Genomic DNA, 14,110 nt, shown 5'->3' on the forward strand with positions numbered 1-14,110 from the left:
TGTTACATTGCTTTTGGAGATACTCCTGTCTAGATTACTTAACATGATCTATGTCATTCAACTGCACAGAAGCCGACACCAAGCCCTGTAAAATCTAAAGAGCCTTCACGGATTGGAAAACTCCAAGTAATCTTCTGAAATGTTAAATCAGTCTTTTTATTATTCAATATTTTACTCTTTCTTTAATCTTTCTGAATGAGCTTTCATTCTCCCAACATGTTCTCTGCCAGTCATCTTTGAACCTCTGCCTTTGACGTGAAACATATCGTCTTTTCTTTTCCACTGCTGGCTTAAAAGCTAAACTGAGACCATGTGACTGTCAAATTGATTCTCACAAGGTTTTGTTTTTTATCGTCAAACTGAAAGCGAATGCTCAGCCTTTATTCTTCCTGAAACCTCATGAATAGATGTTATTCCTACTTCTACATTTTATTACTTTCTTTATCTTTATTATTGGTCTCACTTCCTCTGTGTTGTCTACTGCTTGGTTCTGATGATCATGAGGGACTGCATGAACAAAATTACTTGTAAATCCAATTGAGGACCAATCCAAATTATATCCATTTGCATGTGTATTCACTGTACTTTGCTGTGATTACAAAACCCTCTCTTATAAAGGCCTTTAGTTGGTATGAAATTGGGTCAACACTTGTAAAAAAATGTGTTCCTCACTCTCAGGCCAACCTGGTGATCAACCCTGCTGCCCTCCTGCCCGACGCGTTCTCTCGGATCCCAGGGGGGGTCAGTGTACTCCCAGGCTTGAGCCGCAGCCCCAGCTCCTCAGGCCCCAGCCCCAGTGCTAGCCTCAGTTCGGCAGGGACCAAGCCCCCCAGCAACAGAGGGGTTAGCTTCGAGAACCCGGTCCAGGTGTCCACGCTACAGAGTGCGAACAAGGTGGGTCAGGGGTCTGGCACTGGGGTAGGGTGGACATAATGGAACAGGGTGAGGGAAATGTGGAACACCTACATTTGATCCTTAAATTATAGAAATGTCATGTTTAAAGTAATGTTTTAACATTGTCACTTCCAAAATAAGGCCCTGTTATGACTCCATGTGTCTTCTTTTCCTGTAGGGTCGAGCTAAAGGCTCCATCCGCCGCAGGCCCCAGACCAGGGCAGCACGGCAGACATCAGCTCAGAGATCTGTGGAGCAGAGAGACGAGAACCAGGGAGAGGACCAGGCCGGACCCAGCCCAACCTTGCCTAGCCCAGCACTATCTAACCCAACCCAGCCTAGCCCGGGACTACCTAACCTATCTCTGCCTAGGTCTAGTCTACCTAACCAAGCCCCAACCTCTGCCTTACCCTCCTCCTCCTTATCTGCTTCCTTACCCTCCAAACCCCTGCTCACAGATTTCTCTGTCAGACCATCAGTGCTAACACTACCAGTGTCAAACACCCCTCTAAAGAAAGACTCTTCTAAGGGTAGCAAGGTGAAGGTGCTGCCTTCTCTTGACGAGGATGACCTGTTTAGGTCCGACAGCCTCTTTGGGTGTGCCCCTGCCCCAGGTCCCAACCACACCATCCCCTCACCCATACTCACCACTCCATCCCCCAATCCCACAACAAAGACTACAGAGGGTAAAGTGACGTCAAAGAGTGAGAAGGAGAAAGTGACGACCCCGCAGTCCCTCTTTGACGACCCCATGGGTGACCTGTTCAAGAAGGTGAAGCCGAGGTCAGCTAAGAAGGCCAAGGCATCTTCCTTCCTGGAGGATGAGGAGGAGGATGAAGAGGATATCTTCGGGCTAGGAAAGAACTCCACTCCCACTACTGCTGGTGATAAAGTCTCTAAGGCTGGGAGCAACTCTACTCCCAAGCAGGACATCTTCCAGGTATTGGTCATGATGATCAATTGTGTCAGTCTGTTTATGATTTCAGTTTAAATTCATTTTGCGGCACTTTTCATTGTAATAGTGTAAATGCAGTTGGTCTGTCACACAGCATGCTGGGTCAAGCACGTCTGTTGATCCAACAGTCACGATCTCTGAAACAGGAGGTAGAGGGAAATCAATATATTCCTTGGAAAGTGTGTGTGTGCACGTGCCTGTCTGCTTCTTGTCTGAATATGTCTGTTACTGTTTTCACAGGATGAAGCAACGGCTCCACTCAAAAAGCAAAAAGAGAAATCCTTGGATGCCAGTCTGTTTGATGACAACGTTGACATCTTTGCTGATATGACGTCCACTTCAAAACCAAAAGAGAAGAAGTCCAAGAAGGTGGAGACTAAATCAATATTTGATGATGATATGGGTGAGTATTTGCAGAGCACATATTTCAGAATATCTAGAACTTGCATTGTTGTTCCTCAACTGTTTCAACATGTATGTTGAAATTCACCACACGTGCACAGACAAATACAGGTGTGTGTGCATACCACAGGAGGTTTGTGGCAGCTTAATTGGGGAGGACAGGTTTGTGGTAATGACTGGAGCAGAATCGGTGGAATGGTATCAATGCCATACCATTTGCTCCTTTCCAGCCATTATTATGAGCCATCCTCCCCTCGGCAGCCTCCAAAGGTGCACACACAAAAACAAACACACACACAGTCTTACAATGCCATTGCCACCTGATTGAACTGAAACATTCACAGTACTGTCCATGCTTTTCTCTCCACAGATGACATCTTCTCTCCCAGCACTGTGAAGCCAGTGCCCAAGCAGCCTCCATCCAAGTCCAAGAAGAACCCTCCCTCCCAGGACACCAGTGCAGCGGATGACTCAGGCAACATCTTTGACGACCCTCTCAACGTCCTGGGTGGGAACTGAATCGTGGACCGTTCCTGAGGAGCTAAAACTTTGGGTGCATCCCAAATGGTACCTTATTCCCTAGATAGTTCAGTGCACTATGTGGGGTATCAGGTGCCATTTGGTGTCCTAATTGTACAATTGTGCTTAATACCATGTTGTTTTGGAGGACTGAAACAAGGGTTGGAGATATTAAAACTGTTCATATAGAGACTATTTATATAAAAACTATTGATTGATCGACAACCTCAGCCGGAAATTAAAACACAGCAAGAAATGTTGAAGGTGATGATTCTGATATACACTTCACATCTTCATCTATGATTGATAACAGACAAAATAACAGTTAATAAATGCTATTTGTCTTTATTTAATATCCATGATAGCAGCACTTTATAAGCATATTCTTAGCTGTCATTAGACCAGCTGATAATAAATAAATAGTAAATGATTTATAAATATAGTTGGAGAGCTCTGTGTTTAAGTTTTGGGCTGTACCATATCATAGTTATGAAGTCATTGTTAACCGACTGATTATCCTAGCAACAACAAGCAAATGTTTATGTTTTTCAATTAATATGAAATTGTTAAATTTGTCAACTTTGCTTGTGATGAATGACATTTCAGCTTTTTTAAACTAAAATAATGATATTTTATGAAATTTGAAATGTGTATTGTAAGTTTGTTTCAAAGACCTGCAGCACTGCTTTAAAAGCCTTTTGTTAAGATCGTGAGTAGTGGAATTATGAATGCAGCTGAAATTAGGAAAATGGTCTGAAAGAGGAATGTGTGATTCTAGATTTACACGGTTCCTTCCCTTTAATTAAAATTATACTTCTGTGCTTTAAGGATGGACTTCACTGCCATGTCTTGACTGCTAGTCGACTTTAAATGTTGAGTAACTGCACTGATACATTTTAAAGAGGATTCTGCATCATTGATATAGGAGCCTACATTTTATACAAAGTAAAAGCTATATTTTGATCTATTCATTCATCACTGATGGGATTTTATGATTGCTTAATTATAATTTGTACACTTTTAAATCAACTTATTCAAGTGTAGTACAAAGACAACCATTATTACACAAATGAAAGGTTAGTGTGTTAGGCTACCAGTATCTTTTTAATAACTCGCTCCGAAGCCAGTGTTCTTTTTCTAGGTCAATCACTGTGACCGAACAATATTTGTCCCGCCTCTGTGTACTCCTCATTGGTTCACCTACAGGGAGCGAACACGTTACGTCATGGTGCCTTTGTTGTCAATCAAGAGAAGTCACAATGGGCTGGTCAGGAGCCGCTGTTTTTTTTTTTTGACAGGTGAGATGAGTTGAGTTCAGGAAAATCCCATGGGTTACCGATATTCCACTTTTCATGGGCAATAAGGATAGCTTTCCGCTGTCCTTTTTATTTTAAAACATAAGTAGAACCGTTTCATTATAATCTAGAATGCCGAATCTGAAAAGGAGAGTACGAGTAGCAGCTTGCAGCAGCCATCGACCCAAGCAAGGTAGCCATTGTTTGGGTTGCTAAAGTGGTTAGCTAGCTAACGCTAGTGAGCTAACTGGTTCTGGCTAGCTATTCACAACCTATTTAGTTAGGTATACGAAATAGCTAGCTAGATAATATATGCATTTGCTTTGTTAATAACGTTACTATCTATATTTGTGCTATTGTTCTATGTCCAGCTAGATAAAGACGGAGTGGTTCTAGTCTTGGGACGCCAGCCAGTTGTTCATTGGTTTTTCTCTTGCCAGCTATAGGGACCCTCTCTTGGATGCTCTTACGGTGAGTAAAATAATAAAAGGGGGTTCTGGTGAGACAGAGCCAGAAAAGATTCCTGTCTGGGCATGTATTAGTTATCTAGCTGCATCCTTTGTATAGTATTTGCTAAGTGTGGCCACCTTTCTGTCTCGTAAGCGCTGATAGGAAAGATCAAGACTTTGTTTTTTACGATTTACACATGGTATATAGGTTCAAATGTTATAATGTAACACTGGCTTGATAGCTAGGTAACTGGCTAGTCAGTCTTGTTTTACTGAAACCAGATTCAGCTCACTTAATATTGCACACCACCTGTCGTGTTGAGGTTTCCAGGTTTGCTTTCTTAGCAGAGATCAAAGCCTAATTAATGGTCATAGTGTAGGCCCTTAACTTTGGGAATACAGTAGCCGATTTTCTCATTTGTGGTGCTGAGAAATTCAGCTAGGGATACAGTAGACTTGGTCTTTACAGTGTTTGTGTGAAAGGAATTTAATCTGCTTGAAACCACAACAAATACATAAATCCCATCTCTCTAGTAGTACACTAAACAGATTTCCAATCTCACCACATCTCATGTCATTCCGAGTATCAATCAGCCCACAACTTTACATTTGCATGCATTTAAAATGAAATATTAATGCACTCACATAACATACAGGTTAACTGTCAAGAGGCCTCCAGTCCCCTATGCCTGCATGGAGATGTCTGTGTGTTTGATACCATACACTCCTCCTGATGGCATTACATAGACTAACAGCTGGTCAGCTTCAGCTAGCTAGTCTATACTGCAGCCAAGAGCTGTGGCCTGGGCCTTGTGGTCAGCTGAATGTTTTATGAAGGCACTTATGAACTCTTACACTTGTCTCTTCAATTCTGTACTTAAAAAAAAACTGTTTTTAAACTATTGCTTGTGTAGGCTGTTAATTGTGTAGGCCAGGTCTAAGTGACAGTTGGTGACATTTCAGTGTGTCTGTGTGTGAAGATTTTAATATGCACTTCTTCCAAATTAAAGGAATGCTTTGCGTTCTGCTCACTAGTGTTAGCAGCGTGGGTCAGGCTTCCTTGCACATTGTAGGCCATAGTTGTTTCATATTGATAGTTGTTTGTGTGTTGTCAGGGAAGTAAAGATCTCCTTACCTACCAGGTGCATGTCAACTCAACTCCCCCTTTCCAACTCCCCTCAGCATAGCTGGGTTTTTTTGGTCAACTGTTATACCTCACAGTGTCAGTGTTTGAGGAACAAACATAGATTACCTTAGACTTGGAAGAAAGGGCAAGGTACTGAGCCATCCCTCTCTCGCCCTCTCTCTCCCTCAGAGCTTTGGGCTTCCAGCATGATGTGTAACCGTGGTGACAACAGAGAGCACCCACACCCATCCCTCTCTCCCTTCCCCTGGGCTGCTGCCCCTCCCACACCCCCCTCACCCTAAAGCAGTCCTAACCACACAAAGATGGCGGACAGGAAGGAGCCACCAATCTATAATGATGACAGCGTGGGGGCCTTCCAGTACAAGTTGCCGTTCTACGAGACCATGGAGCTGTTCATCGAAACGTTGACTGGGACCTGCTTCGAGCTGCGCGTCTCGCCCTTTGAGACAGTCATCTCTGTCAAGGCCAAGATCCAGAGGCTGGAAGGTATGGTACATAACAGTAGTCACTCTTACTGACCTAGCATGTAGGTGTCTATACAGCTTCCCCAAACATTACTTAAGTAGGACCGACTCCATTTCAAAATTTGAAATAATCTTTGAGTTTTGGTCTATGAGTAATCAAAAGCTCAGACTTATACAAATGTATTCTATTGCAAAGAACGGCTTTTCTGTTTTAGTAGTGCTAGAAAAATAAATATCCTCACAGCATCTAAAACTCACTATCTCTCTGCTCATCCGCTAAGCAAAGATTAAGGATCTGTGTAGGTGGTTTTCCACACACGCATTAACCCTTTACGCTTGTAGGAATTTGCCTATATTGATAGGGCTAAATTGAAGGAAAAAAAAAATATATATATATATTAATTAATCGGACGATTTAAAAAAATATATATATATTTTGTAATAGTGACAATTACAACAATACTCAATGAACACTTTTATTTGAACATAATATAATACATCAATAAAATCAATTTAGTCTCAAATAAATAATGATGTTAAACCAAATAATAATGTTCAATTTGGTTTAAATAATGCAAAAACAAAGTGTTGGAGAAGAAAGTAAAAGTGCAATATGTGCCATGTAAAAAAGCTACCGTTTAAGTTCCTTGCTCAGAAACTGAGAACATATGAAAGCTGGTGGTTCCTTATAACATGAGTCTTCAATATTCCCAGGTAAGAAGTTTTATGTTGTAGTTATTATAGGACTATTTCTCTCTATACCATTTGTATTTCATATACCTTTGACTATTGGATGATCTAATAGGTACTTTAGTATTGCCAGCCTAGTCTCGGGAGTTGATAGGCTTAAAGTCATAAACAGCGCAATGCTTGAAGCATTGCGAAGAGCTGCTGGCAAACACAGTAAAGTGCTGTTTGAATGGATGCTTACGAGCCTGCTGCTGCCTACCACCGTTCAGACAGACTGCTCTATCAAATCATAGACTGGATTTTAATATAACACACAGAAATACAAGCCGTAGGTCATTAATATGGTCAAATCTGGAACTATCATTTAGAAAACACGTTTATTCTTTCAGTGAAATACGGAACCGTTTTGTATTTTATCTAACGGGTGGCATCCATAAGTCTAAATATTGCTGTTACATTGTACAACCTTCAATGTTATGCCATAATTACGTAAAATTCTGGCAAATTAGTTCGCAACGAGCCAGGCGGCCCAAACGGTTGCATATACCCTGACTCTGCGTGCAATCAACGCCAGAGAAGTGACACAATTTCCCTAGTTTAATATTGCCTGCTAATATGAATTTATTTTATTTACTAAATATGCAGGTTTAAAACCTATATACTTCTGTGTATTGATGGCTCACTTGTGTGACATGACATCAGTGGTATTTATTATAATTTACAGCATTTCCTTCACTCAGACAAAACATTTGCAAAAGTTGCCTAATTACTGAGAGGGATGGGGGCAACTTCTTGTCGCATGTGGTGCTCAAGTTCAGAATGGCTGTCAGTCAAAACCTGTGTTACAGAATTGCTCTGCAGGGAATAGCAGCCTTTTTACGGTCTCCTAACCAATTGTGGCATTTTGTGTTTTTTTATTTTTTATTTTATTTTTAGCTGATCTTAACTTTTTTGTAAATAATGTTTCCGCCATTGTTTCCTATGACCAAAAAGAGCTTCTGAACATCAGAACAGCGATCACTAACCTTGATTTGGATGAGGATTTATACTTCAATGAGTTAAAGTCTATCCTAACAATGTGATCTGAAGAACTTTAATATCCTATGTTTCTGAATGACGCTGGAGGAGATGGCTGCCGTTTTACGGGCTCTTAAAAAATTGTGCTATTGTGTGTGTTTTTTTTGTTTTATTTGTAACTTATTTTGTACGTCATGTTTCCGCTCCTGTCGATTATGACCGAAAAGAGCTTCTGGATATCAGGACAGCAATTACTCGCCTCGTACTGGACAAAGATTTTCTTCTTTAACGAGTTGGACAAAGGATTTACTTCAAACACCCAACAAGGCCAACATCCCAGTCATTCACATGAGAAAGAGACAGAGATATCTGGGACGTAGGTCAGGGTGCCTTGTAAGGATCCGATGGCGACTAGGTCATCTGCCTCTACCATCAGTCCTAGCCAACGTACTCATTGCATAACAAAATAGACGAGCTACGATCACATATCCTAACAACAGGACATTAAAAGCTGTAATATCTTATGTTACACCAAGTCGTGGCTGAACGACAACATGGATAACATACAGCTGGCAGGGTTTACGCTGCATCGGCAAGATAGGACAGCTGCCTCCGGTAAGACAAGGGGTGGCAGTCTGTATGTTTGTAAACAACAGCTGGTGCACGAAATCTAATATTAATGAAGTCTCAAGGTTTTGTTCACCTGAGGTAGAGTATCTCTTGATAAACAATAGACCACACTATTTACCAGGAGTTTTCATCTAATTTTTTTTATAGCTGATTATTTACCACCACAAACCGATGCTAGCACTAAGTCCGCACTCAATGAGCTGTAAAAGGCCATAAGAAAACAGGAAACCACTCATCCAGAGGTGGTGCTCCTAGTAGACGGGAACTTTATTGCCGGGAAACTTAAATCCTTTTCACATCATTTCTACCAGCATGTTACATGTGCAACCAGAGTGGAAAAAAAAAACTCTAGACCACCTTTACTCCACACACAGAGATGTAAAAAAAGCTTCCCCTCACCCTCCATCTGGCAAATCTGACCATAATTCTATCCTCTTGATTCCTACTTACAAGCAAAAATTTAAACGGGAAGCACCAGTGACTCAGTCAATAAGAAAGTGGTCAGATGATGCTTCGGTACAGGACTGTTTTTCTAGCACAGACTGGAATATGTTTCGGGATTCTTCCAATGGCATTGAGGAGTACACCAGTTACTGGCTTCCACGACGCTCGTCGGATGTGGCAGGGCAACTATTGCAGACGACAAAGGGAAGCACAGCCCAGTGACCCAAGCCTACCAGACGAGCTAAATGCCTTCTTTGCTCGCTTCGAGGCAAGTAACACTAAACCATGCATGAGATTACTAGCTGTTCCGGAAGACTGTGATCACGTTCTCCGTTGCCGACGTGATTAAGACCTTTTAAACAGGTCAACATTCACAGGACCGCATGGCCAGACAGATTACCAGGATACGTACTTAGATCACGCACTTACCAGCTGGCAAGTGTCTTCCCTGACCCAGTCTGTAATACCTACAGTGTATTTGGAAATTATTCAAACCCTCACTTTTTTCCACATGTTGTTACATTACAGCCTTATTTAAAATTGATTGAATTGTTTTCCCCCCTCAATCTACAAACAATACCCCATAATGACAAAGCACTTAAACAAATAAAAAAATAGTATTCAGACCCTTTACTCAGTACTTTGTTGAAGCACCTTAGGCAGCAATTACAGCCTTGAGTCTTGGGTATGACACTACAAGCTTGGCACACCTGTATTTGGGGAGTTTCTCCCATTCTTCTCTGCAGATCCTCTCAAGCTCTGTCAGGTTGGATGGGGAGGATCGCTGCACAGCTATTTTCAGGTCTCTCCAGAGATGTTTGATCGGGCTCGGGCTCTGGCTGGGCCACTCAAGGACATGCAGAAACTCTTCCCAAAGCCACTCCTGCCTTGTCTTGGTTATGTGCTTAGGGTCATTGTCCTGTTGGAAGGTGAACCTTCACCCCAGTCTGAGGTCCTGAGCAGGTTCATCAAGGTTCTCTCTGTACTTTGCTCCATTCATTTTTCTCTCGATACTGACTCGTCTCCCAGTCCCTGCCGCTGTAAAACAACCCCACAGCATGATTCTGCCACCATGCTTCACTGTAGGGATGGTGCCAGGTTTCCTCCAGACGTGATACTTGGCATTCAGGCTAAAGAGTTCAATCTTGGTTTCATCAGACCAGAGAATCTCGTTTCTCATGGTCTGAGAATCCTTTTAGGGGCCTTGTGGCAAACTCCATTTTTTTGCTACCCTTCCCCTGATCTGTGCCTCGACACAATCCTGTCTCGGAGCTCTACGGACGAATTGTCTTCGACCTCATGGCTTGGTTTTTGCTCTGACATGCACTGTCAACTGCGGTACCTTATATAGAGAATGCTGTGGTAGCCATGCTGGTTAAGTGTGCCTTGAATTTGAAATAAATCACAGATTGTGTCACCAGCGAAGCACCATCACACCACCACCTCCATGCTTCATGGTGGGAACCACACATGTGTAGATCATCCTTTCATCTACTCTGCATTTCAACGACACAGCGGTTGGAACCAAAAATCTCAAATTTGCCAAAGGACTGATTTTCCACCGGTTTAATGTCCATTGCTCGTGTTTCTTGTCCCAAGCAAGTCTCTTCTTATTGGTATCCTTTTAGTAGTGGTTTCTTTGCAGCAATTCGACCATGAAGGCCTGATTTCACGCAGTCTCTTCAGTTGACGTGTCTGTTACTTGAGCTCTGTGAAGCATTTATTTATTACTGAGGCTGGTAACTCTAATGAACTTATCCTCTGCTGCAGAGGTAACTCTGGGTCTTCCTTTCCTGTGGCGGTCCTCATGAGAGCCAATTTCATCATAGTGCTTGATGGTTTTTGCGACTGCACTTGTAGAAACTTTCAAAGTTCTTGAAATTTTCTGGATTAACTGACTTTCATGTCTTCGTAATGAAGGACTGTTGTTTCTCTTTGCTTATTTGACCTGTTCTTGCCATAATATGGACTTGGTCTTTTACCAAATAGAGCTATCTTCTGTATACCACCCCTACCTTGTGTCACAACACATCGGATTGGCTCAAACGCATTAAGAAGGAAAGAAATTCCACAAATGTAACTTTTTACAAGGCACACCTGTTAATTGAAATGCATTCCAGGTGACTACCTCATGAAGCTGGTTGAGAGAATGCCAAGAGTGTGCAAAGCGGTCATCAAGGCAAAAGGTGGCTAATTTAGAAGAATCTCAATTTGAATTTTTTGGGTGAGGGGATTACTACATGATTCCATGTTATTTCGTAGTTTTGATGTCTTCTATTATTCTACAATGTAAAAATAAAGAAAACCCCTTGAATGAGTAGGTGTGTCCAAACTTTTGACTGGTACTGTACTTTGTTTGAAACCTGAACTTTTTAATACATCAAATGAGGTATGTCTTACCTTGCTTCAAAGTAGCCTGTTAGAGCTCCTCTTTTTCAAAATTTCTCACTGATATTTTCTTGTCACATGAAACTGCTTGTATGTTCAGTGCCCTTTTGACAATGGGGTTTTCCTGCTGTTTGCATTATGGAACGAACATTCACGCGTAGCCCACTGCCTTGTGTGCATTGCTGCATTTGTAATTTGAAGAAATAATAGTTTATCAACATTTTTATACGGAACGTTCTGTTGCATCAGACTCGATGCTTATTTTTTTTATTTTTGGGGATCTATCGTCTGACTCCCACAACTGTCCCAGAGTCTGTTTCTCAACAAGTTGACTAATAGAATAGGTAGCCTAAACTTTTCTACTATAGTAGATTGACAGGCTAGTGATTTTGCTGTGCGCTACTTGTCTTGTTGGCTGAGGAAAAGTATATGTGAACAGTTAACCTAACATGTCCAAAGTGCACATCAGAATTTGTTAAGAAGGACTGCACATCGTTGCATCCTGGACTTGCATGTTCTGTTAATGTGAATGACCATATATAGGGGCTCCCAAGTTGCACAGCTGTATAAGGCACTGCATCTCAGTGCTAGAGGTGTCACTACAGACACCTTGGTTCGAATGCGGTCTGTATCACAACCGGCCGTGATTGGGAGTCCCGTAGGGCAGCGCACAATTGACACAGCGTCGTAAAGGGTTTGGCCGTCATTGTAAATAAAAATGTGTTCTTAATTGACTTGCCTAGTTAAATAAAGATTAATTGTATCATGGTCTTCAGAGTGTAGTTTACATTTTGGCCTGCGTCGGTGTGTTGTAGCATGCTATGTCCTGTAGGGGGCATGAGTCATCTCCCTGGTCTGTAATGGTGGTGATTGTGTTTCTGCTGGGCAGCGTTTCACCGAGCCTGGCTGTCTGCTGGAGCGGAACTTCAACTGTCTGTCTGAAACTAACCTCTCAACAAATAAGCAGAAAATGTGTTTCTCCTGCAAACAACCCTTCTGAGCCTGTATTCATAAAGCGTCTCAGAGTATGAGGTCAGTTTTGCCTTTTAGGTTATAATTAATAATATTATATAGATTTTGGGGGGGGGGGGGGGCTGATCCTAGATTAGCACTCCTACTTTGTGTATTTTTGTAATTTAGCAGATGCTCTTATCCAGTGTGTTTTACAGGATTAATTAGGGTTAAGCACATCGATTTTCACCTTGTCAGCTCGGGAATTGGACCCATTGAGATACAGTGCCTTGCGAAAGTATTCGGCCCCCTTGAACTTTGCGACCTTTTGCCACATTTCAGGCTTCAAACATAAAGATATAAAACTGTATTTTTTTTTGTAAAGAATCAACAACAAGTGGGACACAATCATGAAGTGGAACGACATTTATTGGATATTTCAAACTTTTTTAACAAATCAAAAACTGAGAAATTGGGCGTGCAAAATTATTCAGCCCCCTTAAGTTAATACTTTGTAGCGCCACCTTTTGCTGCGATTACAGCTGTAAGTCGCTTGGGGTATGTCTCTATCAGTTTCGCACATCGAGAGACTGACATTTTTTCCCATTCCTCCTTGCAAAACAGCTCAAGCTCAGTGAGGTTGGATGGAGAGCATTTGTGAACAGCAGTTTTCAGTTCTTTCCACAGATTCTCGATTGGATTCAGGTCTGGACTTTGACTTGGCCATTCTAACACCTGGATATGTTTATTTTTGAACCATTCCATTGTAGATTTTGCTTTATGTTTTGGATCATTGTCTTGTTGGAAGACAAATCTCCATCCCAGTCTCAGGTCTTTTGCAGACTCCATCAGGTTTTCTTCCAGAATGGTCCTGTATTTGGCTCCATCCATCTTCCCATCAATTTTAACCATCTTCCTGTCCCTGCTGAAGAAAAGCAGGCCCAAACCATGATGCTGCCACCACCATGTTTGACAGTGGGGATGGTGTGTTCAGCTGTGTTGCTTTTACGCCAAACATAACATTTTGCATTGTTGCCAAAAAGTTCAATTTTGGTTTCATCTGACCAGAGCACCTTCTTCCACATGTTTGGTGTGTCTCCCAGGTGGCTTGTGGCAAACTTTAAACAACACTTTTTATGGATATCTTTAAGAAATGGCTTTCTTCTTGCCACTCTTCCATAAAGGCCAGATTTGTGCAATATACGACTGATTGTTGTCCTATGGACAGAGTCTCCCACCTCAGCTGTAGATCTCTGCAGTTGATCCAGAGTGATCATGGGCCTCTTGGCTGCATCTCTGATCAGTCTTCTCCTTGTATGAGCTGAAAGTTTAGAGGGACGGCCAGGTCTTGGTAGATTTGCAGTGGTCTGATACTCCTTCCATTTCAATATTATCGCTTGCACAGTGCTCCTTAAGATGTTTAAAGCTTGGGAAATCTTTTTGTATCCAAATCCGGCTTTAAACTTCTTCACAACAGTATCTCGGACCTGCCTGGTGTGTTCCTTGTTCTTCATGATGCTCTCTGCGCTTTTAACGGACCTCTGAGACTATCACAGTGCAGGTGCATTTATACGGAGACTTGATTACACACAGGTGGATTGTATTTATCATCATTAGTCATTTAGGTCAACATTGGATCATTCAGAGATCCTCACTGAACTTCTGGAGAGAGTTTGCTGCACTGAAAGTAAAGGGGCTGAATAATTTTGCACGCCCAATTTTTCAGTTTTTGATTTGTTAAAAAAGTTTGAAATATCCAATAAATGTCGTTCCACTTCATGATTGTGTCCCACTTGTTGTTGATTCTTCACAAAAAATACAGTTTTATATCTTTATGTTTGAAGCCTGAAATGTGGCAAAAGGTC

At 41.8% G+C, this 14,110-nt stretch overlaps 2 protein-coding genes across 7 annotated transcripts in view; both read left to right on the forward strand.

The window, feature by feature from the left end:
* The window catches only part of washc2c (WASH complex subunit 2C), a 34,032-nt gene extending 30,435 nt beyond the window's left edge, over positions 1–3,597 (forward strand). For 3 of the 5 annotated variants that reach the window (XM_021580828.2, XM_021580826.2, XM_021580827.2), the window contains exons 28-32: positions 70–126; positions 679–894; positions 1,073–1,834; positions 2,090–2,252; positions 2,622–3,597. In XM_021580828.2, the coding sequence (XP_021436503.2) occupies positions 70–126; positions 679–894; positions 1,073–1,834; positions 2,090–2,252; positions 2,622–2,770 (1,347 nt within the window). In that variant the 3' untranslated portion in view covers positions 2,771–3,597. The remainder of the gene's footprint in view (positions 1–69; positions 127–678; positions 895–1,072; positions 1,835–2,089; positions 2,253–2,621) is intronic. The other 2 variants (XM_021580830.2, XM_021580829.2) reach the window with 1 other exon arrangement.
* A 416-nt stretch (positions 3,598–4,013) lies between these two features.
* Positions 4,014–14,110, forward strand: part of zfand4 (zinc finger, AN1-type domain 4) — a 28,905-nt gene continuing 18,808 nt past the window's right edge. The window contains exons 1-3 of one of the 2 annotated variants that reach the window (XM_021580836.2): positions 4,014–4,258; positions 4,437–4,536; positions 5,830–6,147. In XM_021580836.2, the coding sequence (XP_021436511.2) occupies positions 5,964–6,147 (184 nt within the window). In that variant the 5' untranslated portion in view covers positions 4,014–4,258; positions 4,437–4,536; positions 5,830–5,963. The remainder of the gene's footprint in view (positions 4,259–4,436; positions 4,537–5,829; positions 6,148–14,110) is intronic. The other variant, XM_021580832.2, reaches the window with a different exon arrangement.

The sequence above is a fragment of the Oncorhynchus mykiss genome, chromosome 23 (assembly GCF_013265735.2).
Source record: "Oncorhynchus mykiss isolate Arlee chromosome 23, USDA_OmykA_1.1, whole genome shotgun sequence".
NCBI lineage: Eukaryota > Metazoa > Chordata > Actinopteri > Salmoniformes > Salmonidae > Oncorhynchus > Oncorhynchus mykiss.